The 14,168-nt window shown below is 42.7% G+C and overlaps 2 protein-coding genes across 2 annotated transcripts; both read right to left on the bottom strand.

Annotated features, from left to right (window-relative positions):
• Positions 1–3,631: 3,631 nt before the first annotated feature.
• LOC117145579 lies at positions 3,632–3,947 on the bottom strand. Its single transcript, XM_033311289.1, has 2 exons — positions 3,926–3,947; positions 3,632–3,861 (listed from the first exon to the last, which is right to left on the bottom strand). The coding sequence occupies exons 1-2, from the start codon at positions 3,935–3,937 to the stop codon at positions 3,694–3,696; spliced, it is 180 nt and encodes a 59-aa protein (XP_033167180.1). The 5' UTR covers positions 3,938–3,947; the 3' UTR covers positions 3,632–3,693.
• Positions 3,948–4,773: 826 nt separating this feature from the next.
• LOC117145589 lies at positions 4,774–5,325 on the bottom strand. The gene is made up of 2 exons (XM_033311299.1): positions 5,193–5,325; positions 4,774–5,131 (listed from the first exon to the last, which is right to left on the bottom strand). Exons 1-2 carry the CDS (start codon positions 5,202–5,204, stop codon positions 4,964–4,966), a joined length of 180 nt encoding a protein of 59 aa, XP_033167190.1. The 5' UTR covers positions 5,205–5,325; the 3' UTR covers positions 4,774–4,963.
• Between the last annotated feature and the right edge of the window lie 8,843 nt (positions 5,326–14,168).

Raw genomic sequence — 14,168 nt, forward strand, 5'->3', positions numbered from 1 at the left:
CGTAACCGGAAATTTAAGCTTAACCAATTTAATTCAGCCATGTTTCTCCATGATCTCTCAAATTGAAAATTACCAATTAGTTAATACTTTTATATGTGTTTTTAAATAACAATAAGCAATAACATAAAAGAAAAAGCGATCTTTTACTTTTGAAATACTTTATATTGCGGTTGAATAATATAAAATAGCTTTGTTTTATATTGAAGACAGTAATCGTTATATTTTTAATCGCAAAGCAGAGTGAGATCGCTTCCACAAAAGAGTGAATCTGAGTGCAATATTTTTCTTTATGAAAAACACACAAACAATTCAGAATAATCTTTTACTTATATTTTCTTAGTATGTTATTTTTACACAGAATTGATTGATGATATAGTTTCCCTGAAATCTGACATGTTTGCATACATATTTAACGCATTTGTGATACTTGTTTTCAGTGCATCTAGGATGGACAATCTCCAGCCAGGACAAGGGAAAGGGAAGGAGCTTCTGCAGGAGTGGCCGGAAAAGTGTCCAACAGTTCTCCAGAGAGACGCGTAAGTGGAGCGGTAAACAAGTGACCCGACCACGCCCACCGGGCACCCACAAGGAGGCCGCAGGATGTTGGCAATCGAAGGCAGGGAAGGCATAAGGAATAAGGAAGCTGGGGAAGCCGAGAGTTGTGGGCAAAATGTTGGCTGCAGTCGCTCAGCGGGCGGGCGCCATTTACCAAGTGTCAAAAGCAAAGCTAAAGCTATTGTCGACATGACTTTGGACGACAACAACAGCAAGAAGAGTGCTTTCTCACCGAAAAAGTGAAATGCTTTGTTGGCAATTGCCGAGGAGTTTCCCGGAGCAAGTCGGAGAACTTGCAGCTGTGCAGGATCTGCCGGCTCTGTAGGTCTTGCTGGATCTGCCGGCTCTGTAGGTCTTGCTGGAGAGGATAGTGGAAAAGGAGCGATGGCGGCAGCATGTGTCAACTTCTTTTCAGACCGAGAAAGGGATTTTCCTCTCCAGCGGGTCAAGACGAAGGCGGACCCGATAGAAAAGTGGGTGACAAGTAACCGGAAAATGTATTTTATTGTTTGCATCCGGACATTTCGTTTTCCCGACCTCTACCCCCCGACTGTTCGGGCATTTCACCCCGCAGAATCGCCAACCGACTAGTGACTTGGTCTTCTGGCACTAAATTTGTCGAGTAATTGATGATATTGCACTTTTTCTCCAAACTCGTTCAAGAAGGAGAGCTGCAGATGTTCTAAGAGTTGAGGGCGTTATTGTGGTAATGTCCTGGTTAAGAAGAGTGGCAGCGTAATGGATGGATATATGTACTCGTGGATAGTTGAAAAAGGAAATGCTGGTGCTATTGGCATAAATGGAGTGGTGGCATATTATCAGCTCACCTTGGTTCAACAAAATTTTATGGGCCCTTAGCGTTTGGAATTTCTATTATAAGATTAACCAAATTATTTTATTGGTGCATTGTAATAAACACCGATCCTCGGTGCTCAATGCCATGTTCTCTGTCTCTGTCCACCTCCCACTGGCCACCCATTTGAACCAGTTCGAGTCAGGCTAACTTGATAGATTGTCTAAATGTGCTGCGTATGAATGAATGAATGAATGAATAAGCGAGTGCGAGTACAGCCCCTTCTGCCAAGCAAGCCCCCTGTCCGCCAGCTGATGGCCACCTCGAATACGCCCGTTGGGTCCGCCTGATGCTTCTACGAGATTGATGGCCAAAATGGCTGTTGAAACAACGGCAAAGCGAACAGGCAGCAGTGACTGCCGCTCAATGAAGAAAAATAATCACCAACATCATTTATTTTCCGTTTTGCCTGCCGACGTCGTACAGCACACATCAATCTTTTGCAACAGCAACAGCCAACTATCGACCATGACCAGGCCTGGACTCTGGCTGAAAAGAGGGGGATTGAGATTGGTAACCGGGAACTGGGAACTGGGACTTTTGGCCGTGATGTATACTTTTGTGAGCCTGACAGCTTCTGACGTGGATGTGGACGTGGACGAGAAGCCAGGCTTTAGCTTGATGTTTGATGCTTGATGCTAGGAGCCTCCTGGTGGTTGGTGGATTGCGGGGTTTCTGGACTGACAGACGACTTTTGACGTTTGCCTGCAATTAACGATGCCATCCCACTGGATCAGTGTTGAAAAATGACTGCAGCTGCAGGTGAAAATGGCACGCCAGAGTGTTGGTTAATGACACGACAACAGTTCGAGTCAGCCAGCGAAGAAGAAGACCCCTCCCCCGCATTTAAATCATTAATCCCAATGACAAGGACCCCACACACGCAGCCCCATCACTCAGCCAGAGTGATGTCAAAGATAGACTAGCAGCCCGAGAAGCGGAGGACGTCTCTGGAAGTGGAAGTTGGATGTGTCAGGAGCAGGGGGAGCATACTCGGAGATGGATCTGGGGTCGGAGTCAGTGTCTAGGAGTCGCGTCCTCGTTTGCTGAGACTAATTTGTGGCTCTCTTCTGAGACGCCCACTATAAGAGCCATTACACTTTGAGAAAATACTGAGATACATGAAACGTAATCTTATGATAAACTGTATCTATGTATGTTCTGATATTATTTTTATAGTTTTGTAATAAAAATAAATCATTTTCGATTTGCTTAACAAACTGATTAAAATGTTAATACTTTTTAGTATGTATGTAGTTAGTATACATTTCTTATTACTTCCTGCTATACAATCTGGATTTTCCACAGTGCAGCCACGATTTTTTGATCCTTGCTGAGGCTCGTTATGTGACTGGTGACTTGGTTTTGTTGCCAGTCACTTGAAAAGTCATTAATCATTTTGGGGGATTTCGCTTTTTGCGCCATTTGGGGCGTAGTTGTGCGCCGAGCTGTCGGAGTCGCTGGATTTCGACTCGGAGTGCTGCAGAAATCCATCACGCACCCAAATGGCAGCCACTCGCATCAGCCACCACCCAACACAGGCAACACATTCAAAGAGGCAACAGCCAACAGCTAACAGCCAACATCAATGTCAACGTCAGGCGGCGGAGCAGGACGCGGATGTGTTCGCGGATGGGAGCGCGGATGTGAGCGCGGACAAGGCGACGGCAGCGACGTCTGACAGGCGGAAGAAAAGAGTCACCCATCAAGTGAGCTGGGCCAAAAAGGACGAGGCGGGGTAGAGAAGTCACTGAATGAAAGTGCTTTGTGATTAGGAGTCAAAGCATATGCTTTTTAATTTGCATGTCAGCTCGCGGTGCCAGATGATGTTCTACACGCGCGGCTTAGATTAGGATGCCTGTCTATTCTACCATGCCTGTCTATTCTAGTCAGCAGGTTACTATCCGCAATTTGTGTTCTTGCCATGGGGGCTTTTGGGAAAATTGTAGCTTAAATGGATTCGTGAAGACTGGAAAGCAAGGGTTCAATTGGTCATATTTGCAACTTGCAATTGATCGTCAATAGGGGAAAAGCAAAACATAATATAAATTTATAACTAAAAACAAGAATGAAAGCTATTCCTATCAGGTAGTACTTAAGTAGAGTGAGTGGTAAGAAGAATTTTAAATTGTATTCTTATTTTAGCTCTCACAGATCCCGAGATGTTATCGTTCATTTTTGGGTGTCCATACCTTTTTAAAACTACTGCAAAAAACTAACAAATCTTTTCTAAGATGCGCTATTTTATTACCACTTGATGTCAATTGTATTCTTTTCATGATCAGTTAACCTCTTCTTCCATGGTTATAAACAGGTTTGCCGTTCCGCATCAGCTCCGTGATTGGATAGCTACCGCCTTGGGCGGCGTCGGCGGTGGGTTCGCACTGTGGGAGATTACCGAAAACTGGAGCGGCAGTCATCAGGACAACGGCCAAAACGGCGAAAAGAACAGCCTGGTGAAAATGGATTTAAATGTTTAATTAACTCATAATGGATTGAGAAATCTGTTAAACTCACCAACAACTTCATCTTGCGTGATTTGAATTTCAAGTATGAATTTTCTGCAGAGCGCAGTGCTTTTTATACCCCAGAGCAGTTTCTTATCGCTTTCACAGTATGATCGTTACACACTAAAGCCGCGATAATTGGAAGCTGGGTCGGTCATATTGTAACTCGGTGGAAGAACATAAATATTTCCAAAGAATCGCAATAATCAAGAATATTGTTTTTCCTGGTATTACTGCATTGGAGAATTACCTATATTCATCGTAGGCTTTTATTATATTGGGGCTTTATATGGGGGTTTTAATTCTACATAGCTATTGATTTTAAAGATTGACAAGTTAAAGAAATTTTTTACGTCAAGCGCTTGCATTTTTTGTGTATTTTTAATGCTAACGCTAAGTCATGTCTTTGTCCTTTATATAAAATATTATATTATTTCTGGAGTGAGCCAATGTTCTAGTTATATTTTCCAGTCTACAAATCAAAATTGGTCAACGGCCTATGCTACTTGGTTGCAATCCAACTAGCTGATATCGGGAAAATCAACTAAATGTAAGAAAACTGATGTAAAAAGCTCTAGTTTCCGAGTCCATGAGCCTAAGAAATCTCACCCTGAAGTTAGGGATTATAACTAAGTCCATTGCACCATTTTTACCTTAATTTGGCTAAAAACCGAAAGTTAAAAATGTTGGTCAGAAAGTGTTCTTATTTCTTTTTCACGTTTTGGCTAAGTTTTGGCCAAGTATATACCTATGATGATATAAATGCGAAATAATTTGGTCATAGTATTGAGGTAAGCGGTGATGAATTTATTGTCTCTTCAAAAACTTTATTTTATTTGTTCCGAATATACATAAATAGTTCATCTATAAATACATGTCTTGTTCATCTTAGGATGGATAAAATTTAATAAGATCAAACATACGGTCATGGGAAGATCGTTCAACCTGATACTATGCATTATTATTTTTAGAATAACTAAAAGCATCATTTTACTATTTAGAATTCTCTGTTTATTTAAATAAAGTCGATTTTTGTTTCTATTTATGATTAACCTCTTCGGGCGGTATTGTATTTAATTTTGCCGTTTCGCTTCAGCTCAGTGATTGGATAGCTACCACCTTGAGCGGCATCGGCGGTGTGTTCACATTGCGGCAGGTTTCCGAAAACTGGAACGGTAGTCATCAGGACAACAGCCAAAACGGCGAAAATAACAGCCTGGTGAAATTGATTTAGTGTTTAATAAAATTATTATAATCATTCAATCTGTCCAACTTACCAACAACTTCATCTTGCGAGATTTGAATTTTCAGTATGAATTCCCTGCAGAGCGCACCGCTTTTTATACATTCAGATCAAGTTCTTATCGCTTCGACAGGATGATATCTTTACACGCCAAGGTCGCGATAATGCGAAGCTGGGTCATTACGTTCCTCGGAGGAAAAAATAAATGCACATCAATGTTTCCCAAGAACTGCTGTAATCAAAAATGACGTACTTCCTTGCATTACTGCACAGTTTTCATCAAGTTATAGCTATTTATTTATTTAACTATTAATTTCTTAATATCATGCTATGATTTCGTTTTTAATTGAAATTAACTGGTCAAGGCCATGAGATATATTTTACGACCAACAAAACCAATTGCCTACTCACCCTTAAAATGTTTTAAAAGATAACAAACTATTCCACTAACATTATTATTTTATAAATCATTTAAAATTTTCCTCATTAAAAAATATGGCGCCACCCAGCGGCAATGAGCAGCAAGAAAATAATAAAGGGTAATTTTACTTGTAGACAAAATACATGTATATTTACATATAACTCAGTTTCGAACCACAATGGTAGGTTTGTTGGTTAAATTAACTTAACGAAATAGCGGAGACCCTCCAAACTTATCGAATCGTTGACTGTACAACTTCTGTTAACTGTCTAAAATTGCATTCTGTAACAAGCAAATAATCCTTTTGTATTTGAAATTTATTTTATTTCTATGTGGTTACGATATTTTGCGGGTCTTCTTTTTAAGGTGGTTAGTACTTCTGAAAATGATTCAAATAGAAAGAAGAAAAACAGAGGTGTTTGGTAATATGCTATTTAACCAAGGAAAAAACGAAGAATAAATTTTGAAGAAATTTTACTTTTCTCAGAAAGAGTGGACTGGAATCTAAAAATTATATACATTATCAAAAAATTTCATTTTTTCCTACTCGCATTTTAAGTATAGATATTTACAGATTTAGAACCTTTTCAGTTTCAGATTTAAAATGACAAAATATGGTTTGTGATGGGTGAAAGGAAGTCACCAGTTAAGGTACTAAAAGTTGCTGCTGCCTGTCACCTGCCACTCGGCCATTGAGATCGTCTGCTAAAAGCCGGGCAATTAATAACGCGCACACCCCTCGCAAAACCCAAAGCCAGTCAGTCACTTAATGCTAATACTCTGGAGGCGCGGTGACTAATTAAAACAGCAGTTAAATTAGCAAAGTAAAGCTGGGCGAGTAGTTGACAAATTGTCAGCCAGATCTCCACACAAACCAAACCGATCCTATTCGAATCGAAACCCGCCGCATCTATCAGCGGCGACAGAAACACTTTGCCTGTCGTCTGCCGGCTTGTTGGTTTCTTGGTTTGTTTGTTTGGCTTTAGCCATCTGGCGAACACTATGAGTTGGCCAATTCTGCGCCATAAGATGCCGTTAAATGGACACGCAGCGCGAGCCACATCTGGAGAACGAGCTAATGCCGAATCCAGAGTCAGAGCTAGAGCCTCGGACTTGCTGCTAGTTCTCGCTCTGCGTAGCCAGAGATGCTTCCTGTTTGATAAATTTGAAAATCAATTGAAAATGCCTGAAAGGCCGACGCATCTTGGTGGGAGACAGACGGACACACACACAAGCCGAGAGAGATTCGCGGAAAAGCAGCTGGAAGCTGTTCCGACTCGAATCGGAGATGCTGCCCCCTGGGAACTGGAAACGCCATTGAGCACTTGGCCAAGTCAACCGCTTGAGTAGGACAGGAATTAAGTCAGCCGAATCATTTGAATGTAATTTGGATTAAAACTAACCTTTGGATGTTCTAATTATTTCGCCTCGGATTTAACAAGTTCTTATTTTATATTCTTCATAGCAATGGACATTAGGAATTCTTCAGGAATTACTAACTCCAAGTAGCACTCAATGCCTGTCACTGACTGCAGTCACTCCATGAGCACGCACTGGCATTCGCATCTCTGGCACTGGCCATAACCTAGAATATTTTAGTTTTTTATTGATATTTTCTAGCCATCTATTTACCGCGACTGGATCATCTGCCCGATGCTCGATCCGCCAGCCCCCCGCCAATCGATGCAAATAAATCACTATGGAAAATGCAGTCGATGAAAAAAAGCGACGCGTAAGTGCCGCCAAATAAATTTCGCAATTTATTTATTGCAGAGCCGCGCGGGCTGCCGTTCAATTTGGATGATGATGGTGGGATGGAGTGTGGGGATTTCCCCTCCTGCTGCACTCCAACTACTCGGAGTGGAGCGTCCATGGTCAGGTTTTTGGCTATCGGCAACAAACAGGCGCGTCGCGGAAGAAAAGTATTTTATTTCATTGCCAGCAAATTGGCAATAAGTGAAATTTGTTGGCCCCGCTCGGCAGGTGTGCGTGTGTTTGCGAGCTGGCCAATGGCGATTAAAGGAAATGGAAATTTGAATCGCACGCAGATTCCCTTACCGGGGAAAATTGGGTTAGCAATGCCATCTTTTCGGGCGGGCGTGCTCGGGCATTTTTAACAGGTCCTAAAGAGCCACTTAATATATCATCGGGGCGGTTTAATTTGCCGATTAAGTCGCTGCAGCAGGCAGCAGGCACCTGCGAAATTCCCGGGAAGCGCAAGCGTAACCGATCGACTCTGACCCATTTCGCCATTGTTAACATTCACTTTTGTGGCCGTAATTTATTGTTTTGCCTGCACCTTCAACGGCATGATTTTTGCATAAATAAATCAGCGGAATCAGTCGAGCTGGCGGGGCAAAGTGCAAATGAATTAGCATTTGTATTCACCCGATTCCCATACGCATCATTAGCCTAAGAGGCGGCATCAAGTGTAATTTAACCGTTAACAAAAGCCCATTGTGGGCTAACAACCCATTGTGAAGAGAGTGTGTGCGCGTGTGTGGAAAGCCTTTTACCCGCCAGCCGGAGAGAAAAGAATCCGCGCGGACGCAAATTGATTGAACGCCGCGAAGGAGTCGCACTGCAAGATGCACTGCAGTCGGAGCTCCAGCTGGAGTTGGAGTTGGAGTCTAAGCGAGAGATTCTGGCTAATGACCGCAAATTAACACTGGCCAAGGAGCCGCAAGACGAGTGTCATTAACAGAAGTGTTTGCCAGGCGGTCGCTCGAGTGGCAGCCACTCACTTTGGTCTTCGGTTTGGCGCGGGCTTTTAGCATATCTTCTAATAGATCGCCAACTTGGCATACTTAACTTACGTTCGCAGTTAGTGTTTTCCTTAACTCTTTCTGGCCAGTTGACCGTGCTAAGTTGGGCCATAAATCGGCAGTTAACTCTGGAAGATCTGCAGCTACCGTAGTCGCTGGGGGCACTCATAATTTAAAGATTCTTAAAGTTCGGCATGGGTGGCGAGAAAAGTTAAGGAGAAAGAAGAAGTCCATCTCTGTTCTGAATGCAGTAATTGGTGCTGTTATATTTTACTGCCAGATAATGACACCCATAAATGTTATGTTCCCTATTTCATTTTATTATCTTAACATTCTGGAAGTCAACTAAAGCCCCAAAATCAAGATAATCCTATCAATATCCTGACTTTAATGCACTTACCATGTAAGCCATGACAGACTTTTATGTGGGAAGTTTCACCAAACTAACCCAAATCTTGCCCAATTATCTTACGCTATGAAAAGCTATCCGGTTCACCCCGCTCTTCAATTTGCAATTTTGAAGAAAATGCAACATTTCGTTTGCAAATTGCTTGTGTGTAGGTTTTGGACAACTTTTTATTTCTGTTGGCATCTTTCTATTCCTATAATTACCACAGAAATCGCATAACAAGCTGCTGCAACGATGATAAAAAACGAAAAGTTCGCAATGGGGGGAGTAGCCGGGGAAACTGGGTCAGCTGTGTGGCATTATTGGTTTAGTGGATCAAACCCACAGCGACTACGCAAAAGGCAATTTGAGTTGCAGAGCAAAACGACATAAAACAAAAAGCATGGACCTCCACCGGCCACATTTATTAGATCAATGTCTCGGCAACCAGAGCACCAACCGTAGTGCAACAGCTACCCACAAGACCAAGACTTGGACTGCTGAATAAATTGCAGAGGCTGCGGCCTACTCGAGCAGCAAGGAAAACAAAAAACCTGGGGAAAACACAAAATCAAACGAATGACTAGCATGAGGCCAATATATAATAATGGTTAAACGCCCAGGCAGCGTTGCACTGCACTGCACCGCACCGCAGCAACATCTAATAACAGCAGAAGCAGCAGCAGCAGCAACATCTGCAACAACGGCCACAAGAACAAGCAAACATCCAAACAAGCAGCAAGCTAGCAACTGCCCATTAAACGGAGCTACGGAGAATCCACCTCGATTGGCACTGGCGAAACAATTTAAATAGAATTCGCCAGCATCAGTGGGAAATTCGAATTGAATTTGTTGCTGATGCATGTCCATGTTGCTGCTGTTCATGTTCAATTTTCCAGCACCACCCAATCGAAAAATCGGATAGTGAAGATTATCATTAAAATATATTGCTGCCTAAATATGTGAGAGATTTATACACTCTTGATGTAGCGGGATATAACCAAACTGTTTGGGAAAGATAATATTTAGCGGAAATGACAAAGTTATAAAGATTATAGCTTTCCAACTTGTTATCTGCTTTAAATATAATTCCATTTGTTATTTCCGCTCATTTATGGACATACCATACATATAGCTACGATTAAGGCTTAGTTAATCTTCCATGAAATGAATTCCATATTTTATTGGCTAGAATGTAGTCAAATAGGATCGATATCCATGGAAACCCTTCTGCTTCTAGGGTAGCGAGCAGCGATTGTAGGAAACGCATGGGCACACTTGCCGCAAGATTTATATGCATGCATGATCGGTATTAGAAAATTGTCTGAGCAAATGTTTTTGGCAAGCATGTTGCACATGTTGCTCATTGCTGCCGCACTGCCACATACTCGTAGTTTCTCCAGCAAGATCAATAAAACCTGGCCGGCTACTGGCCTTGCCTTGCTCGGTTCCGCCTATTGCCGTTTGTTGTCTGCCAGCCTGCATATTAATTTATGTTTCGACATTTGCCTTGGCCCGGAGAATTTCCAAACCGCACTAAAACCACACCCAACCACAATTTGTTGTTTCGCCTCTGCCTCCTGCATTTCGGCTGTTTGGTCAGTCCGCCTGACAGGCGAAGCCTAAAATTCAATTAAAAATATTAAGGCTGAGCCTGGGCAACTACTGCTTATTAGACTTTTTGGCCGAACATTTCTTTATGGATGTTGATTTGGGGTTCTTCCGCCCTGCCCTCGCCACCGGGGCTTGAGAACATTTTCGATCACAGATATCTGATCGACCCCTTAAGCCCCTTTAACCGATAGTTTGCTCGATTGCTTTGGCTACCGATCAACGACCGAAAGCAATCCAAAAGTGTGTTTATCTAAGCTGAACTGGGAATTATCACTGCTCGTAAAGAAAGACAGCTAAGTTTTATGACTTAATGGTGAAAAATCACAGTGTCGACGTCCAAGATCTATTTCGCATTCAAATCAGAGCAAGCACTTCCTTACGACTGCTTTAAAATTGCACTATAATCGTGCTGATAAAGATTCAAACCATAAATGATAATCATAATTATAGGCACTTGTAAGGGTTTTGAAAGATAAAAGCTACCTAGTGTTAAGTTAACCAAAATTGGAGACATTTTACTTAGCATATCTCCTAATAAAGCTCAGTATATCTACAAACCATCTCTTGCATCTTTCAGTAACACCTACCACTTCAGGCCCCCACCCCCCTCACTTCGTTTCGAACTTGAGTCCTTATGATTCGCGATGATCTTGACCATGTTAATTCCCTCGGGGGTGTGTGCTCTGTTACGTTAACTTTAGCTACAAGCCGAAAAAAGATACGCACTGTGCGCGCTCCGTTAACCGGCAGAAACGAGAAACGGTCGACAAATTTATGACTTCACAGTTAACCACGGTCGGAGATGCAGATCCCAGAAGGGGGATCTTTTGACTGTGTGCCCAACTACCGCGCAATTTACGATCGGTTCATTTAGGTGGCCCATTGTCCACCGATGCACCGATGTTTATGCAATGTTTTTGTGATTTCATATCGGCCAGCTGGGAATTTGTAGCGGCAACGCCTTTGCCATCGCCATCGCCATCGCCTTTCATTGTGGGCGTTGGGATCTGGGATCATTTCCCTTTTCCCCCAAGACTTCGGGCATTTCAGTGCCATCTCCGTTGAATCTTTCTCCACTTTTCGTTGGCTGCTCATTCTGGGAGAAGCGCACCCTAGCCAAATATGTGCGAGCCAAAAACGTGAGCCGAACAAATTGTTACTGCCTTAAATAGTAAACAGATTTTGTCGTTCATTCCAGCCACGGCCAAAAACGGGCTCTGCGTATTACGGCAGCGACAGGCAAGAGGCTGAATTCGATTCTTCCCAGCCGATTCCCAGAGGGTTGAGCTGGGTCAATCCTCGCCAGAGGTCCCCAGGAGCATTTAAAAATCAATTTGGGCGCATTTATGTTTCACACGATGGCCCAGAGAGGAACCAAAACAGAAACGTCGCAATGTCTGAGCCGGGTAAGTCTTGAGTTTGATGATTATCTCGGTTTGTGTGACTTTCGGTTTCCAAGCTCGTGTACGATTCGTGTAGTATATGGTGTGTGCCTGGAAAATGGATGGAAATGTGTGTCACCGGGTCTCTGTGTCTCCTCATCCACCTCATCCTCCTCCTCCTGGCTGGCTGGCAATCCTCCAGCTTTAGATGCAACTCCCATTCCCAATCCACTGGCACAGCCTCTGCCATTTCCATTTCCATTCCCAATTCGAAACAATTACCAATTGTTTATTTGTTCTTACAACTTGTTGTCGACTTCCCCAGTGGCCTGATGGTGCTGGTGGCCCCACCGATCTACCGTTTTCCTCTTCGCCTCCACGAATTCATCAATTGCCACACTATCTTGATCTCGAGTCGGCGCACAGAAGTTTGCTCTTTTGAAACGGTCCCAAGCCTAAACTTTCCTTGGCCACTTTGACAGTCGGCACTTTATCTTCGCCGGCTTTTAATTTCACTAATGACAATTGATGATCGTAAACGTTTATGAAAATGGAAAACCTAATGAAACCGAATTTCCCCATGTGTTTTAAGCCAAGTTAAATAAGCCTCGCGCAGTCCGAAGTGAATTCAATAAATCAGTGGCTCTAAAATATATATACTTTTTTTCAAATTCAATATGAAAAAGTTATTAGTCGAATGGAATCTTTTAATAAATATGGTTCTCTAAAGGAAACAATAAAATTTTAAAATATTATTTTCCGCAATTAAATATAAATAAAATTTCAAAACTTTGAACTTGAATTCTCTTAAGTTTTCGCTTGGCATCCAATTAGCTCAGTTATTGAATAAAATGTGGCACTGCCACACACATTTGGTGAATGCTCGTGGAGGCATTTCAAGATCGCGGCACTCGTAAATCGCCGACCAGCCCACAATGCGATCCCAAAGAAAATCCGCAACAGGGATGGCTAGAAAAGTATGCCAGCAGCCTTTTGGACTCGGATTTTTGCTGTTCTGCTGCCACTGCTGCTGCTGCCGCTTCGGCGGCACAGAAGTTGTCATCGTCAATTAGTTTAAAGGCAGTATAAATTTATGTTAACAGCAACCAAACATAATATCCCCCGAGAGTCCAAGCAGCAAGCAGAGCGAAAACGAAACGAAACAATTTTCCCTTTTCACCAATATCAACGCCAGCTACCGTTTCTGCCACTGTTGCAAGTCGCTGATGTTGCTGTTGCAAGTTGCAGATGTTACTGCGGCTGCTGCTGCTGATTTTGTTGTTGCGGCATTGTTTTGGGGCGCGCGATTTCGTGGCCGTTATAACAGGCCGAAAAGAATCCGAGGCAGACGTTATGCCTCAATGAAGTCAGAGTTGGAGTTGGAGCTGGAGCTGAAGATATCTGGGACGGGGAAGCAATACCCCTGCCCTGTGAGAAGAAGGCCAATTGGGTCGTGGCTGGGCCTTTGATGTTGTCGCAGTTTGTTAGAATCAGTTGCGGCACAATAAGCCACAATAAGAAACAAAAAGTTGCACATGGGCCCAGGCGTAGCATTATTTAATGTAATCGATCGTGATGGGTTTGTTCTAATTTGCGGTGATTTTGTTTTTGGCGCTTGTTAAGAACGATCGAAGTGAAAGAGCCAAGCGAAATCCTTTGAAGTTGGCCAACGATTTAGTATCGTATCTTTTATGGTGTATCATAAAAGTTTACTGCCCGGGTGTAATTAGTCGAGGGGCATAAAGAAGTCATTTTTCGCCGTCTAAAATTGTGGTTTATTAACTGGATTAATGAAAATGATAACCAACCGAGAAAAGTATTTCAGTTGCTTCATTTACATTTATAATTATTATTACAAAACAAGTACTAAGTCCCCATCATACGTTTGCAGGAAGTCTACATAAATTTTTATTTTAAGAATGAATATATGAGTTTAATAAGTAAATTCAGGATTCCTTCTAGATACATTACTGGTTTCACGGCCATGTTCTTGTTTCCAGTTGCGTATCACAGGCTAATCAGAGCTCGTACCTGCATTATATACATATGCGAAGACTTTTCTCAATCTCAAGCTGGAAAATTGCATGGACAACTAGATGGTAATTGCAGGTGTGCAACATGGTAATGACGACTTTGGCCAGCGGCCTGGTATTGGGTGGAAATGGAGGCCCCAATTGGGGGATGATTGGATGGGATGGGCTGGGGCCGGGGCGCGATCGGGAATTGCGTTGGGAAGAGGCGGACGACTTCCACCCGATCATGGTCATTACGTGGGACTTGTTATGGTTGCCAATGATCAGATCGCTGCTCATAGGTGACCCAAATTCTGGGCAAGCTACTTTTACATATTCGTAGGCAAAACACTAAATACCCTTGGCAAATCTTTCTAAAACTGGCCAAAACAGGGTTCAATGACCAGCGATGGAATCACCTGCCTGCG

This window comes from Drosophila mauritiana, chromosome 2L (assembly GCF_004382145.1).
Source record: "Drosophila mauritiana strain mau12 chromosome 2L, ASM438214v1, whole genome shotgun sequence".
In the NCBI taxonomy this organism is placed as follows: domain Eukaryota; kingdom Metazoa; phylum Arthropoda; class Insecta; order Diptera; family Drosophilidae; genus Drosophila; species Drosophila mauritiana.